This window comes from Ahaetulla prasina, chromosome 2 (assembly GCF_028640845.1).
Source record: "Ahaetulla prasina isolate Xishuangbanna chromosome 2, ASM2864084v1, whole genome shotgun sequence".
NCBI classification, from domain to species: Eukaryota; Metazoa; Chordata; class Lepidosauria; order Squamata; family Colubridae; genus Ahaetulla; species Ahaetulla prasina.
This window is the reverse complement of record NC_080540.1, coordinates 287,065,044-287,082,667: the sequence shown is the minus strand read 5'-3', so window position 1 is coordinate 287,082,667 and position 17,624 is coordinate 287,065,044. Positions and strand designations below refer to the sequence as shown.

At 40.5% G+C, this 17,624-nt stretch overlaps 1 protein-coding gene across 1 annotated transcript in view; it reads left to right on the top strand.

Moving 5' to 3' along the window:
* Window positions 1-17,624, top strand: part of DCC (DCC netrin 1 receptor) — a 926,782-nt gene that overhangs the window by 581,038 nt on the left and 328,120 nt on the right. The window contains exon 12 of the mRNA XM_058168106.1: window positions 8,469-8,518. Within this exon, the coding sequence (XP_058024089.1) occupies window positions 8,469-8,518 (50 nt within the window). The remainder of the gene's footprint in view (window positions 1-8,468; window positions 8,519-17,624) is intronic.

The following is a 17,624-nucleotide window of genomic DNA, read 5'->3' as shown; positions in this document are numbered from 1 at the left end:
GTTAAAGAGAATGTCTTTCAGGTTACAGTCACTTCGGTAGATGCCAGTCACTCCCATGCCCAGGGCACGAAACCAGTCTAGTCCCAACAGACTGGGCAGAGTTCCTTCGACGATCGTGGTGGGCAGGGGCTTTTTATGTGGACCATACTCGACTCGGACGGAGGTGGTCCTCGAACAGGGATGCGATTTCCCTGGTAGTCGTGCACTCGTAGCCGTTGTGCTTGCAGGTGGCGTTTCGCGACGGACGGCAGCGACCTCGCCAGAGTGTCCCAGGACATGATGGTGATCGCTGATCCCGTGTCTACTTCAAGCCTGCACCGTACTCCCTCTATCTTGGGCTTTGTGAAGATCTTCTTTCCCACTTTGGTTGAGGCGCGCCTATAATGACAGTCGTTTGGTTAGACTTCGCGCCTTTCTTGTTTGAACCAATCGCGGGCCGCCTTTCCGGTTCCGCGTTCTGATTGGCCGATTTGAATTTTCGGCGGGAAGGTTGGGCCGCCTGCAGACCTGAGCTAAGTGCCTTTCTTCCCACACCGCCGCATGTTGCGTCTTTAAACCTGCAGCGTTGGCGCTGGTGCTGCCCTCCGCAGCTTCCGTGACTCGCCACGGTCCTCAATGTCGCGTTTCTCGGTCCGGCAGACCCTTCCTCATCCTCGCCTCACCGCCGGATTCGGACTGAATCTCCTCCTGGTGTACTGGCGTTGGCTGCGCCGCCTTGGATTGAAGAGGCTTTGCAGGGTCTCTGCTGCTTTAGTAGACATTTCGTGTGCTCTGGCTTCGTCCAGAGCGTTGGCTAGTGTCAGGTTGCTCTTGGCTAGCAGCCGTCGCGTGAGAGAATTCCTGCAGAAGGTGGACGGATTTAATCAAGTAACTAAAGATTACTAGCCAGCATGTTATAACGTAACTACTTTTTTTTTAAAAAAAATCACATTGTAATCAATGCTGCACATTGTTGCCCAGTGATGTGCTTATTTGAGAATAAATAAATTTAAAAGTCTTTGTTCGTAAGTTCACAATATATAACTTATTAGAGCATTGGTCAGCCATAAAGTAATGATTTCGACTCTTTAAGTGCTTAAAGAGCCAGTCTCATTAAAATATTTTTACAATGCAGAAACTACGTGAAATTTGGAGAATTTTATTTGAGATATTAGAAGATATTGCATAGGGAGAAACAAAACGTTATCAGATCTCATGAAAGAACCCCTGGGAAACTTCAAAAGTTTTAACTTTGCTTTCCTCTCTGTTTTGGTGGTCAAGGCATTGTGTAGGATAATGTAAAGCGGATGTTGGGAAAAAAAGGTAACAAGGCCAAATTTAGAAACCAAAAGTCATGGATGCAGTTGTCATGTTAGTTTCCTTAAAACAAAACAAAACAAAAATATTTTTATTTCTTGGGGTTCTAGCTCAATGCTAAAAGTTCTTGGTTTGTAAGTTGAATGTTCAATTACCGAGAATGAATTTTTAGGAAGAAAAGCAAACTTGCTAAAACCCTGTAAAGCTTCTCTCTTTTTAATATTCAGCAATACTACATGGACCTCTCTGACTTTTTTATGAGCCAAACCAGATACAATTCATTACTTGTAACTTGGAAGCTGTTCCATTATCCCCTGGATTTTACTTTCTAATCAATGGATGTCTGTTAATGCCTAGTGCTTAGTTTCTTATAGCTCTTAGATCAAGGTAGTAATCTTATTGGCAAGCAAATTGGTTAAAGTAACTAATTTAAATTGGTTATCAGATCTTTAGCCAGAGTTAATCTGTTGCAGACAATGAAATGTTATGATTTGAGGGACCCTCTGGATTTGCTTCTGGGTTCCACAAGAGACCCTCACATGGGTGGGTGATAATTCCTCAATGATTCATTCATCAGTTTGGACTTCCTTTCCCAGAGAGTAATATCTCGATAAACCCCCTTTTCTCTAACATCTTTTACAAGAGCTAATGGATGGAAACAAATCAAGTAGAGAAGCAACCTAGAACTAAGGAGAAATTTCCTGACAATTGTTAGAACAATTGATCAGTGGAATGACTTGTCTCCACAACACTCATTTGCAGTACTCAAGTGACGCTGATGACCTAGGCAAACCTCCAAGTGGAGACAGAGACTGTCTAAAAGAATGAAAATGACCAGCTGTCTACAAGGAATATAAATCCTTCCATTCCCTACCATCCAGTCAGAGCCGAAGAAGCTTTTTGGATGAGAAGTGAAACATCTTCAAAGAAACACAAGAATGTCAGTTGCCTCTTGAAAAACCACTTTATGTCTAGTTTAATGAAAAGAAGGAATAGGGGAGACATGATAACAGTGTTCCAATATCTCAGGGGCTGCCACAAAGAAGAGGGAGTCAAGCTATTCTCCAAAGCACCCGAGGGCAGGAGAAGATGCAATGGGTGGAAACTAATCGAGGAGAAAACCAATCTAGAACTAAGGAGAAATTTCATGACAGGTAGAACAATTAATCAGTGGAATAATTTGCCTCCAGAAGTTGTGAATGCTCCAACACTGGAGGTTTTTAAGAAGAGATTGGACAACCATTTGTCTGAAGTGGTCTAGGGTTTCCTGCTTGAGCAGGGGGTTGGACTAGAAGACCTCCAAGGTCCTGTTTTATTCTGTTTTAATATTAATGCTCAGCATTTCCACTACAATATAATGCTTTACCTAATTTTTGTCTCTGGTTTTTTTAAAAAAAGGTTCCTTTACATTGAATTGGGTATTTTACTCAAGAGTATAATGCCACAATTTTGCATATTTTTCTACCGTTTTTATTCAATTTCCTAAAAGAGATTTGCTTTTGAATTTTTTTCCAAAGCAAAAAGGGATTTTGGTGATATTCAGATGAATAAATTTTAATTTTCTTGTATTTATTTATTGAAACATATTGCAAAGGTATGTGTGATAGTTGTGTTTTTAATTGTACAATTGTCTCTTCAACATTCAATCACTTCACTTGTTTTTCAAGGTTTCCATGAAATTCTGAGCAGCTAATTAGCCCAAGTAAATACCTTTTCCCTCTGGTTAAATTTTGAAAATTGTCCTCCCATTTTAATTACTTAATTTTTTTTTATCGCTTAAGCAGTACCTTTATTGTATGACACCTTGACAGCTGTTTGAATACAATAATTGATATAAGTCAGAAACGAATGAATGGGCCTATTTTCATACTGAATTAAAAGGAATTTTACAGAGTATATCCTACAGTAAAGCAATCACTAAAGGTATTAGAATCAAAGCAGAACCACCATTGCCCCAGAAAGCAAAAGAAATAAACTATTGTAAAACATCTATTGGAAAGGTGAATTTTTCATTTTCCAATTTCCTTACCTTGAGCCAAATTGTGTAAGGTATGGGGAACCAAGAACAACACTTACAACTTAGATGAGGGAATAGAAGGGGAACTCATCAAATTTGCAGACGACAGTAAGCTGGCGGGAATAGCCAACACTCCAGAAAACAAGCTCAGGATCCAAAAAGATTTTAACATTTTGAACAATCAAACAATATGAAATTTAAAGTGGAGAAAAGCAAGGTTTTACACCTAAGCAGGAAAAAACAAAGGTACAAATACAGATTAGGTGAAACCTGGCTCAAAAATAGTAACTGTGAGAGGGACCTTGGAGTCCTGGTGGACGATCACTTAAACATGAATCAGCAGTGTGCAGCAGAAGTAAAAAAAGCTAATGCAATCCTTGGTTGTATAAACAAGCATAATCACATCTGGAACACTGTTTTGGTCACCTCAATTACAAAAATGATGTTGAGACTTGGGGAAAAACGTGCAAAGATTAAAGGCCTGGAGGCAAAAACATATGAAGAACAGTTGCAGGGATTGGGTATGGCCGGTCTAGAGAAAAGAAGGACTAGGGGTAGCATGATAGCAGTTTTTCAGTATTTGAGAGGCTGCCATAAAGAAAATGGGGGTCAACTTACTTTCCAAAGCACCAGAAGGCAAGAAAAGAAACAATGGATGAAAACTAATCAAGGAGAGAAACAATCTAGAATTAAGGAGAAATTTCCCAACAATGAGGACAACTAACCAGTGGAACAGCTTGTCTTCAGAAGTTGTGGGTACTTCATCACTGGAGATTTTTAAGAAGATACTGGACAGCTAGTTATCTGACAAGGTATAGGGTCTCCTTCTTGAACAGTGGGTTGGACCAGAAGAACTCCAAGATCCCTTCCAGTTCTATTCTGATTGATTGAACACAATAAATTGCTCAACAGAATCTTGCCAGACTAAAACATGCTCTGTATAACTATCAGATAAACATTGTGAAGATTTTGGCAGAATCCTTCCTAGGTCTCTTTCTATGTACTTATTGTTGATTTGGCTCTTCACTCTTCCCTCCTGCAACTTAGTGCCAAATTCCATCACATCTTGGTTCCAATGATAGGAACAATATATGCCTGTCAATGTGGTCCTATCTTAGTTTCTCTGCTTCTGACATCAGATCGCATAAGCAATACTGTGGCTATGACAAATATGCACTACAAAACGTCATATGACTTCTAGACAGCAGCCCAGAGATTGAGATATCAGACTATTTATTGTCCAGGTGTGATAACATCATAGAGCACTAATCAGTTAATATCCCTTCCTGTACCCCACCTAGTTGACCATTTGCGAAAAAGACATCTGAGATTTCAATACTTCCTTCAATTTGTTCCAGGTATCAAATGGGTGTATTTAAGATGCAAATATACTGACCAGCTTTTGCAAAGAGAGTTGGGTGGTGGAGAAATTTGACAAAACAGATCTGTGTCTTAGCTTAAGGTCTAACAATAAAGCCCTTCTCAGTTTATATTTGAACAATATTATTGAGGATCATAGCAGGCAATATGCTCCAAGGTAGAAGCTCCCAGTGGGACTGCATGGACTCTGGGTCCTTCTTCACTGTGTGGGATGATCAATGCCCATGATGGGAAGAAGTCATTAGAAAGCAAAAATAGCTTTACTTCTTCTTAGTGAAAACTTGACAAACAGAATTATATGTGCTCTAAGTCTAAGAAATACTTGATTCCATGAAATAAAATACTTTCCCCTACAACTGGCATTCAGTGGCTTTGACATTTTGCTCATCTGTTTGGAGGTTTCATGCATAATGAACAATCATAAGAGCCAATGATCAATCAAGAGGATAGTAAGATCAGGAGAACATAGGATGGTACCTTTTTCCAAGCCAGGCCATTAGCTCACATAATGATAACATGCTGGTGTTGTGGCTCGCCAGTGGCCAGCAGAGCTGGCAGCAGATTCGAACAGTGAGGAGGTTGGGGAGGAATGTGGGCCAGTCCTGGAGTCTGGGGAAGGCTTGGATGATGGCTCTGAGTCAGAGGCAGAGAGGGGGCCAAGGCCATTTGGTAGTTCTTTGCTGCCTCTGGAGTCTGACATCAGCAAGGCAGAAGAATAACAGGAGCTGTTCCCAGTGTGTGCGTGCGCAGAGTTTCCAGGAGACAGGAACAATTAAGAAAATAGGGTCAACTTGGGAGTAAGGCTTGCAGATGATTGGCCCTTCCCATAAAAGACATAAAAGAGAAGTGAACGGGATGTGAGCTTTTGCAGGAAGCAATTAGTTCATTTGGCCGATTCAAGATTTGAAAGTTCTGCTTGTGGCTCTGTGCCAAGTTTGGCCTTGCCCTGTGTGTGGAAATTAGCTCTTCAGCAGCCTTCCACGTGAGATAGGTGGGAGTTGATAACCTTACTCTGAAAGACTGTAAATGAAAGTAATTTACAGCCATAGGAATTAAAGAGGTTTGCCGGGACTAAGTTTGTGCTGTTTAATTTTTAAGGAAACCTAGGTCAGAACAGGAGGAGGAATAATCAGAGTTTTTGCTCTCATCCACTTATTTTTCTAATCAAATGGAGTCTATCAAAACTAGGTTATGGAAGATGTGGAGGTTCCTCAAGAACAGGGGCATTTTAGGACTGGGTGAAGCCCTCAGGTTTTTGTAGTCCCCAGAACATCCTTTGATCATAATTCTGAGCGCTACGGTAATAGTGTGGTTTTTCTGCTGTTGATGAGACAGATAATATGAAAAAGTTTACTCAAGTCCTAAAATGAGCTTCAGAGGAAGATCTTAAAAGTCTTCTCTCAAGCCAAGGAATACAAAAACAAACATTCCACCTCTGACCTTGCTCAATGTGAACCTTAAGTTCCTCTAAGTCTTAAGTGCACAGAAATTGTCCATTTTTTTACCTTAGAGCAAGACAGAAATGGCTCTTCAATTTCAGCAGGTCAGAAATGATGTTGACCGATATGGACAGAGGATCAAATTCTTTCTAGACTTGCTTATTCCGTGGAGTTATATACTTTGGTGATTTGTAAAAAGCTGGTGCTTGGCATCTCTTTCCTGCAAGAATCTCCATGCAGACTGCTAATCTGATTTTCAGCAGAGGTATAAATTTCCAAAACACTAATTAACAGCAATCAAAACTTCAGACGAAATAATCGAAACAAAGAAATCAGGAAGCATCAGCAAAAGAGAAACCATGAAACAGTCAGAGGTGGTGAAAATAACAATCACCTATAAACAACAATAGTACCATTAAAACATCAATTAAAAAGTTTGGTATATTAAATTGTTTGGATCTGGCACCTAAAGACTGTCATGGTAGGTATCTGCTGGGCAGTCCACAAGCTGCCTATAAGCACTGGGACCAAATGAAGATTACTGCCAACATTGACAAAGGGTTGACCATTTGGTCAAGGCATCCCTCTTCCCCACAGACACGCAAAGATATAGTACACAATGACAAGAAGAAGCCTAATTCAATGTAAGAGGTGGTCTACTGGGATGAGTCCCATTAACCTGTAGGACAGTGGTTCTCAACCTTTATAGTGCCGCAACCCCTTTAATACAATTCCCCATGATGTGGCGATCCCAACAGTAAAATTATTTTGTTTTAGGCAGCAATCTCAGTGCGCCTCAGCAGCCGCAGAAGGGGAAAACAAGTGGCAAACTGTTTTTTTGAATTTATCATGCCTGAAGCCGTATTGGCTAGCGATCTGAACTGCTTGTGATTGCCTTGAGGACGGAGGCATTAAAGTGGAGACTCCTCCCCTATTAAGTTTATCGCGCCTGAAGCCAGATTAGGCTAGTGATTGGGAGTGATTGCAGCTGGCTTGAGAGGGAGATATCAGAGCAAAGATTTCTCTCTTTTTTAATTCATCGCGCCTGAAGCTGAATTCACAATTCTTCGACTCGCAAGTATACTTCTCATATTTCCGATGGTCTTAGGCGACCCTTGGCAAATCGTCATTCGACCCCCAACGGGGTCGCGACCAGTGGTGGGATTCAAATAATTTAACAACCAGTTCTCTGCCCTAATGATTTCTTCCAACAACCAGTTCACCAAACTGCTCAGAAAGTTAACAACCGGTTCTCCTGAAGTGGTGCGAACTGGCTGAATCCCACCACTGGTTGCGACCCACAGGTTGAGAACCGCTGATGTAGGACGTCTATCATAGCACCACTTTGGAGCACTGCTATGTCAGAACTGCAGAGCCATTGTGGAAGACCTACAATAGTTGACTTAGATAGAAGTTCAAGGGTAGAGATCAGATCTTTTTTTTTTAAAGGGATCTGGGGCTCTTGGTGATTGCCCTGCATTGTCCACTCTAGAGGGAAGAACTAATCTCCATTAACAAAATCCCTGTATCTCCAACCTAATTTTCAAAGCCAAAACTACTCAAGTACCTTTTAGTAGGAGAGTAGCTATGAGGCCCAGGCATCCCAAAAGACTTTTCTGCCTTTCAAAAGGCAATTTGACTTTTTTTCTTGAAAACCTTTTGCTTCCCATCCAAGAAGCTTCTTCCGTTCTGACTGAATGGTGGAGAATGATTGAATTCAATCAGAATGGAAGAAGCTTCCTGGATTGTGAAGCAAAAGGTTTTCAAGAAAAAAAATAAGGCAGTCCAGTTGCTTTTTTTAAAAAAACAAACAAACACCTTTGGGACAACCATGACTTGGATGAGTGAGAATCTTCATAGACATATGAACTCCAGAGCTTCAATAAGCAAAGAATCTTCTATTTATTTATCATTTAATTAAATTTATATGCCACCCATGTCGCTATCAAGTAACTCTAGAAGAAAAAAAAGCAGTATAGAAAAAAAAAAGGCAGCACAGTACAGGGTTCTACTAACATTGCTGGGCCAACTTACACCTCTTTCTTTTACAGAAAATTGAGTTTACAGAAAGCTAAATTTTTGAATAAAGTGGCTAAAGATTATTGGAAATGGGAGGAAATTGTGCAGATGTGTTTAGTTTTCACCTCAGCGGGGAAGTTTTGAGATGCCAGCTGGAAATGTTCTCCCAATTGCTTTCTCGTTATTAAAGTGAGGAAATGTGATATAGATGGAACTTTGGGAAGGGGAGGGGAAAGAGTTATCGTTTATCTTGTGTAACTCTAATTACAGCTTTTCCACTTTCATCCATTTTTCTCCCCCATCCCTTTGCATTTCAGTGCCAAGTGCTTCTCCTCAGAATATCTCTTTGGAAGTGGTGAACTCAAAGGTAAGCCAACACACTGTCTTCTTACCTGAGATCACTATGGATGTGTGTCTGTTCATTTATGGGCTCCATGGGTCGTTGTCCTGAACTATCACTCTGGCATAGTTTTCTCTGATGTTGGAGTCTACCTCTAGAGGCAGAAGAATGTAGGAGGCAGCTCCCAAGAGCCCATAGAGGGTTGAAGGCATTAAGATAGGAGAAGCTGCTCAGATAAATAACACAGGGTCCCATTTTCATACTCTTCAATTTGTATTATATGTGTATAAAATATATAAGAACCATGGTGGCGCAGTGGTTAGAATGCAGTATTGCAAACTAACTCTGCCCACTGCCAGGAGTTCAATCCTGACCAGCTCAAGGTTGACTCAGCCTTCCATCCTTCAAGACAATCCAGAGGATCCAGACAATACGCTGACTCTGTAAACTGCTTAGAAAGGGCTGTAAAGCACTGTGAAGCGGTATATAAGTCTAAGTGCTATTGCTGTTTAACCTTTTTTGTGTTACATGGAAGCATGTACATATCCACCTCATTACCTTTATGATAAAGCTTTTCTGCTTTGTTTGCATTTAGGGTTAACCAGCTACCAAAATTCTAGGTTAAGACAGCTGTGAATAATTTGTGTTTCCTTTCTTTTGAAAAATGGATGTACAAAATGTCCCCTTTGTAATTTGTTTCTTATAATCAGGACATTGTGGGTTGTGCATATACTGGGCTTTCAACATTCCCAGTGGTAACATAAATTATCTGAATTCTAAACTTTGATGGTGAGAGTGCCCTTAAACTCTAAGTTGGTCTCTAGACAAATTAGGGTCTACCAGCATCATGTTTCAGCTTTTCATGGATGTGGTTTCATTTAGAGGCAATTTCATTTCTTCCTTTTGCAGGCAATGTTTAGGAAAAAGAATAGCCCCTTTTCAGGTTGAGAGAACTAGGTTTCCTACTATTCAGCACATCTTAAAAGGGCTACATTTAGAGTATCCAGATTATTCTGTGATAGCCAAAGTGTGTAGTAGAAAATTATTTTTTTCCAGGACTGATAAAAATGACTTTCATTACTGAATTTCCTACTTCCTTTCAATAAATTAATGATTTCATTGGGTGAGGCTTATAGTATTCCCTGCCTGGAATTCTTTTTGGAATTTCCCACTCTAAAGACCCTAGTTCTTATTTCTGAACAGAAATTGCTAGGTATGAGGGGGGGGGGAAATGAAAATGTAATTTTCTGTCCAAAGCCTGTCGTTGATCTAGAACAGTACCAATAGAAGAGAATGTTTGTAGCTCAGGATTGACTCTAGAACAGTGTTATCCAAACTTGGCAACCTTAAAATGTATGAACCTCAACTCCCAGAATTCCCTTGGCTGGCATGCTGGCTGGGGAATTCTGGGAGTTGAAGTTCACACATGTTGAGGTAGCCAAATCTGGGGGAAAAAACCCTGATGTATAGGGTTGGGGAGTAACCAGTGGTGGAATTCAGCCAGTTCGGGCCGGTTCAGACGAATTGGTTGTTAAATCAATGGCTGGCCTCTCCCAGCCCCGCCCCTTCCAGGAGTCCCCATGTGCCCGATTTTGGCTCCCAAGTAAGTGCAGGGAGGCCTACTAGGCCCAAAATGGGGCTGGGGGGGTGCGCTCCCTGCAGCCCGTTTTTGCTCCCAGTGGGGTGCAGGAGGCCAAGTCATGTCATGCATGTCATGCATGTCATACCCCCTGGCCACACCCACCCAGCCGGTCATTAGGGCAGAGAACTGGTTGTTAAATTATTTGAATCCCACCACTGGAAGCAACAATTCCTTCTCCCCCTCTTGGCAACCTGGTTTTTGTTCCTATTGGATCCATAAAATTGGCTCCTTAAAATCAGAGGATCTCATTTTGTGCGTCTGTGCACATGTGTTTTATAGACATACATTTTTAATGTAGTTAAATGTGCACTGCTATTCTTTTTTGTTGAGTATCCACTCCCCTATCTCATTAGCTGTGCCAGCAAACATGTCGCCATTCTCTAGAAAGGTAAGTTTGTACAAGAAAGGTGGCTGGGGGACCATTTCCCTCTTTTTCGCATTGTATAAGTCAAGGTGCCCTGAGTATTGGAGAGCCATGCTTAATTAAGAAAACTACTCTGCTTTGTTAGAATTTGAGCAGATGTGGTTAGTTATTAATTGTGGGTAAACAAGACTATATGCAAGGTATTTGCTGACTCCAAGAAAGAGAGGACGGCTGCTTCTGATGCTTTTAATGAGGTATTGCTCTTGTGGCATACTTGATGGTGCAATCTGGATTTTGTAAGTTAATGCCAGCTTTCCGCCATAGATACTAACAGTTCCTTGTCCCCACAAAGCAGCTCATTTGTGTGCTGGATGCCAAGATCGGAGTCATCAGAGGCAAGAGACTGAAAGAGCAAGGAACGAAATGGCTTATTCCTTTAAACAAGTCTTGACAGTGATGAATTGCCCTCTGTAATCTGGGACTGTTGAAGATAGACCCATCAAGGAGCAAATGATGGCCTCATTTCACAGTTCAGATGGTACAGTAGGTGGACTGTCCCTAGGTCTCAAAAACACAGAAGCAAACAAATCTCTGGGCGACAGGCTGGACAATGAACCCATTTAGAACTTGCCTAGAGTTACGGACAGTGAGATATTTGTCTTAGGCTGACAGTTTGGGGTATCTACAGAGGGTAGCAAATGCTTTGGCTTGGAGGCATCACAGGTGGTCTACCAAGAAAAAGAATTTTTAAATTATATGTCCTCATTGCATTTTAAATGATGAATGGAATATGTAGATCAGGCGTAAACTGTGGGGGTCCTTGGTGTTGTATGAGCTTGGTTGTGTTCTTGCAGACATCCCATTACCCAACTAGGTAACATCATCAGTGTTAGTAGGGAATGGTGCTTGCTCTTGTTGTTTATATTAGTAGTTTGTCATATCAGTGTTGGTAGGAGTGGTCTTGGTGGTTCTTTGCTTGGAATGTCTGCAAGAAAATTGTGCAGATGGTGACACTATACCTCTTGTTTATCTTGAAATGATACTTGTACCCAGTGGTGCAATTCAACCGGTTCTATCCGGCTCGGGAGAACCGGTAGCACCGGTGGCAGGAAGCTCCGCCCACCTGCCCAGATGTCATCATGTTCCTTTTTTGACCCTCTGTGCACGCGCAGAAGGCTCTGCGCATGCATGGAGGTGCGTGCGAGCACTCACATTCGCGAACTGGTAATGAAGGTAAGTGAATTTCACCCCTGCTTATACCTCTAGTTCAGTTGTCTCCACTGTTGTGGTTACCAACATGAAATCCATGATCACCTTCAGTTGCCTTCTTGGTAACTGCCCATTTTTTGTTTCTTCTGATTTTAAGAGTTCGGATACGTTAAATTCAGAAAAAAACAAAACAAAACAAAACACCAAGCCCTATCACTGGTATTGCTTTCATTTCTTAGCTGTATTTAGTCCCCAGATATATCCTATCTGTATTCTTAGGAAAACAAACAATGGAGGCAGCCAGTATTTAATTCGGTGCAGACAGGTAGACTTAACTGCCCAAAGGGGGAAAAAAATTAATGTAAGCCAGGCTAATAAAGAGCAAATTGAGTCACTAAAAAGTAGGGTGAGAAATGAACTCATCTGTTTGTCTTTGGGCAAATGACTCAGTGCAGCCATTTTGTGAAAGCTCTCCATTGGGCTATCAAAATTCTAATTTTTTTTCCTTGTCATTCCTCAAGACTGTAGACTACAGTAATTATTTTGGCTGCTTTTCCCCCCCAGATTTTCTGACACTGTTCCCTGAAGTTTTTTTTTTTTTTAAAGAAAACAGATGATGGAATCAAACTCGGTATGGTTTTTAGTCAGTGAGGTTGTGACTCAGCCTCTTCTTACTTAAATATGAATTCAGATAACACAGGTTATGTATTGACTTACGACCTCAATTGGGACCAGAATTTCTGTTGCTAAGCAAGGTGGTTGTTCAATGAGTCATGCCTGATTTTACAACCCCTTTTGCCATTATTTGCATGTAGCATTGAGGCTAGATGCCAAGTTCGTACCTACTCTTTTTTTTTTTTTTGGTTTTCTTCATTTGAGGGTTTTCCTCAATTAATTGTGCAATCCTTACATTTAAAAGTTGTTTAACGAATCACTGCAATTGTTAAATGCAACATGGTTGTTAAGTGAGTGGTGTGGTGGCTTAGAGGCAGAGCTCTCACTTCACAATCAGGAGGCTGTGAGTTCGATCCTAGGCAGAGGCAGATACTTTCTCTCTCTGGGCACGATGAGAATTTATCTGAAAAACAAAATGCACAGGTACAGTATAGGTGGTACCTCACTCAATAGTAGTAACTGTGAGAGGGATCTTGGATTCCTAGTGGACAATCACTTAAATATGAGCCAGCAGTGTGCTTCAGCTGCCAAAAAAGCCAAAACGGTTCTAGACTGCAATAACAAAGGGCTAGAATCAAGATCATGTGAAGTGTGAATTTATAATGACTTGGTAAGGCCACACTTATTGCATCCAGTTTTGGTCAACACAATATAAAAAATATGTTGAGACTCTTGAAAGAGTGCAGAGAAGAGCAAAAAAGATGATTACAGAACTGGAGGCTAAAACATATAAAGAACAGTTGCTGTAACTGGGTATGTCTAGTTTGATGAAAAGAAGAACTAGAATAGAATAGAATAGAATAGAATAGAATAGAATAGAATAGAATAGAATAGAATAGAATAGAATAGAATTTTATTGGCCAAGTGTGATTGGACACACAAGGAATTTGTCTTGGTGCATATGCTCTCAGTGTACATAAAAGAAAAGATACGTTCATCAAGGTACAACATTTACAACACAAATGATGGTCAATAGATCAATATAAATCTTAAGGATTGAAAAGAAGAACTAGGTGTGACATGATAGCAGTGTTCCAATATCTCAGGGGCTGCCACAAAGAAGAGGCAGTCATGCTATTCTCCAAAACACCTGAGGGTTAGGACAGGAAGCAATGGGTGGAAACTAATCAAGGAGAGAAGCAACCTAGAACTAAGGAGAAATTTCATGACAGGTAGAACAATTAATCAATGGTAAAACTTGCCTCTAGAAATTGTGAATGCTCTAACACTAGAAATTTTTAAGAAGAGATTGGATAACCATGTGTCTGACATGGTATAGGGCATCATGCCTAAGCAGAGGGTTGGACTAGAAGACCTCTAAGATCCATTCCAACTCTGTTATTCTATATTCTATATTCTCTCTACAAGAATCTGGCCAACTAACAGTCAAGGGAAATGAGTGAGAGATAAGAAAGGCATTCAAAGTGGGCTGGGCTTAGAACTCTTGTGGGCCTGGAGTGACTCATGACTTACAACACATATGACTCCTCCCTCGGGCTCATTCTGGTCATCTCATACAATATCTTGTTGCAAAGACACAGTCTGGGTGAACTCCTATCGATGTGGGTGCTCTTTATCTTGAGTTATTCTGGTTCATTTAGATCAGTACAATATTCTACACTACGTGAGAACAATCTAAACGGAGTCATTCTTAGCCATACTAGTTAATGCCAATATTTGTCACTAAATTACAATCCTATGATGGCTCTGAAGTACAATCCTAGGGTGGAAAGAAAGGGCATTTAAAGTAGAGTTAGTATGAAATTATGAATTTATAGAATGTTCTTAATAGTCTTTCAAACCGGCCAGGAATAGAGCAGAGTTTCTCAACCTTATCAACTTGTTCTATAAATGCCAATTCCCAGAATTCTTCAGCCAACAACCTGTCCAGATTAAGAAACATTGATGTAGGGGCACCAATTTACTTGACCTCATTTATCAGTTGAATAAAGTAAAATTATCTTAGTAGTTCTTTTGGAAAGGAAGAATCCTTACTGCTTGTGAAGATTCATGTTAAAGAAAAAAAATAGCCATCTTCTTTTGGGACTTTTGGGACTTGGTTTTAGCACATTGTCTGGCAACTAGATGTTATTTGGTTGAGGTGGCAGCTAAATATTTTCAAATGGCATTTGGCCATGTGAATTGTTGCCATGAAGGAATAAACATTTGTGGGAAATTACTATTCAAAATTTGAAAAAGTACCTCAAAATTGAAATTGTATCAACTAAGATCCAGTACCCATCTTTGGGTTTGTAACACAATATCATATATATATGTATGAAAACCTTAGGTGTCTCTTCATACCAGGTAAAATCCATTCCCCGTTTCAAAATTCAGTGAATAAAATCTAATCTAAAAACTAGGGGTGAAATTCAAAAATTTTCCCTACCAGTTCTGTGGGTGTGGCTTGGTGGACATGGAAAGGGAAGGATATTGTAAAATCTCCATTCCCACCCTACTCTGGGGCCAGCCAGAGGTAGTATTTGCCGGTTCTCCGAACTACTCAAAATTTCCGCTACTGGTTCTCCAGAACCTGTTAGAACTGGCTGGATTTTGCCCCTGATCAAAACCTTCCAAATAAAGTTTTGATCCTTTGACAGAGTTAAGGAAATACTCACCCAGCTTGCTCGCATTAATATCAAAGTTTTTCTTATTTAGCTTCTAAATGGAGTAGGTAGGTCCCTTGGCAGTACAGAAGTGTTGTGATCCTATACTATTTTCAATCTAATGAGACGATTGCATTGGTTTTAAGGCATAAATTCTCTAAGGCTGAATTGCCCATTAAAGAGACTCCTAACAAATTTGTGAGCCTCTCTCATTGAACTGGTGTAAGATTTGTTAATGAAGCAAGGCCACAGTCCGATGAACTGAACATGAATGCACAACCCAGTTCTTAATGGAGAGGTATAGGATTGTGGTACCCATAGTGGGTTATTTTGCTATAGAAATAGCAATCATGTGATGTCCAGTATATACTAATGACTTACAAATTATCAATATAAGAACAATTTTGCATTTACTAAGGATAGACAATAGCAAAGAATATTTTTTATGATGGAAGTATAATGCTTAATGTTACTTTAAAATCTTCTCCCCGCCCCCTTCCTCCTTCCCTTCCCTTCCCCTCCCTTTCCCACTCCCCTGCTTCCATCCTGGAGAAATGAGGTTGCAGGAAAAAAAGCAAGCAAACTTGATAATATGATAGAATAGAATAGAATAGAATAGAATAGAATAGAATAGAATAGAATAGAATAGAATAGAATAGAATTTTTTATTGGCCAAGTGTGATTGGATACGCAAGGAATTTGTCTTGGTGCATGTGCTCTCAATGTACATAAAAGAAAAGATACCTTCATCAAGAATCATAAAATACAACACTTAATGATAGTCATAGGGTACAAATAAGCAATCAGGAAACAATCAATATCAATATAAATCGTAAGGATACAAACAACAAAGTTACAGTCATAAGTGAAAGGAGATGGGTGATGGGAACGATGAGAAGTTTAATAGTAGTGCAGATTTAATAATAGTTTGACAGTGTTGAGGGAATTATTTGTTTAGCAGAGTGATGGCATTTGGGAAAAAACTCTTCTTGTGTCTAGTTGTTCTGGTGTGCAGTGCTCTGTAGCATCGTTTTGAGGGTAGGAGTTGAACCAGTTTATGTCCAGGATGCGAGGGGTCTGTAAATATTTTCACAGCCCTCTTTTTGACTCATGCAGCTCAATGGAAGGCAGGTTGGTAGCAACTGTTTTTTCTGCCATTCTAATTATCCTCTGAAGTCTGTGTCTGCCTTGTTGGGTTGCAGAACCAAACAGTTATAGAGGTGCAGATGACAGACTCAATCATTCCTCTGTAGAACTGGATCAGCAGCTCCTTTCTATTCTAGAAGGAGGAACTCATAGCATACTGTGTGTGTGTGTGTGTGTGTGTGTGTGTGTGTGTGTGTGTGTGTGTGTGATAGTACATAGAAGCTATGTAATTATATTCAAATATATGATTATCACACACATGCATAATTAAGCCTACAAATCTCGGCTGGTATCAAAGCCATGCGATAAAGTAAAGTTGACATTGAGGCAAGTTTGACATACACAGCCACAACTATGTTGCTTTCTTGGCATGATTTGGAAGCAATTTGTCATGGCCTTCTGAGGGGTTCCCCACACCTCAGCTTCCTGCTTTAGCCATGGAAGTCACAGCCAGGTCCTAACAAGAGCTGATATTGTCTAGCTTTCCAGATCAGACAAAGTTACTTAGTTGTGTTATCAGTGAAACACATATATAAGAAGACATAGGGTGAGCAAAATAGCCACCTATTTTCTTGACCCGTAGACTAAGCAATCAGGGCAGGGATGTCCTCCAGGTATAGTTAAGATGGCAACCATGCTGATGCACTTTAAACTTGCAAATCCACAAAATCATGTTTTTATGTGAGAAAACTTTGTCATTGGAAATATTGCATCAGACATATTTGTCATGAATGAAGGCAAATATACATTTCCTAGGATCATGTTAATTAAAAGACGCTTGCTCCTGGGAAGGAAAGCTATGGCAAAGTTAGACAGCATATTAAAAAGCAGAGACATCACCCTGACAACAAATGTGTCTGTAGTCAAGGCTATGGTTTCCCAGTTGCAATGTATGGCTGTGAAAGTTGGACCATAAGGAAGGCTGAGTGCCAAAGAATCGAGGCCTTTGAACTCTGGTGCTGGAGAAGACTCCTGCAAGTCCCTTGGACTGCAAAGCAATCAAACCAGTCAGTCCTAGAGGAGATCAACCTTGGCTGCTCTTTAGATGCAGATGAAGATGAAACTGGAATACTTTGGCCACCTAATGAGAAAGAAGCATTCACTGGAGAAGAGCCTAATGCTGGGAACGATTGAGGGCAAAAGAAGAATGGGAGAGCAGAGAAGGAGGTGTCTGGATGGAGTCACAGAAGCAATCGGTGTGAGCTTAAATGTTCCCCGAGGGATGGTAGAAGACAGGAAGGCCTGGAGGAACGTTGTCCATGTGGTTGCGATGGATCGACTTCGCAACTAACAACAAGGATCATGTTACATTCTGGTAGACAGACGTTCCCTGAGGATGGGCTTCAGCAAGAGTCTGAAAGCTCGGAAGACTAAACTTCTGGTCTCAGTGACTGACCTAGATTAGATCCTGCAGACATATTTGTCTTCGTTGTTTACTCAGTTTAATCAAGACAATTCTATTTTTCCTTTGATTGGGTATGTTTTATAGTA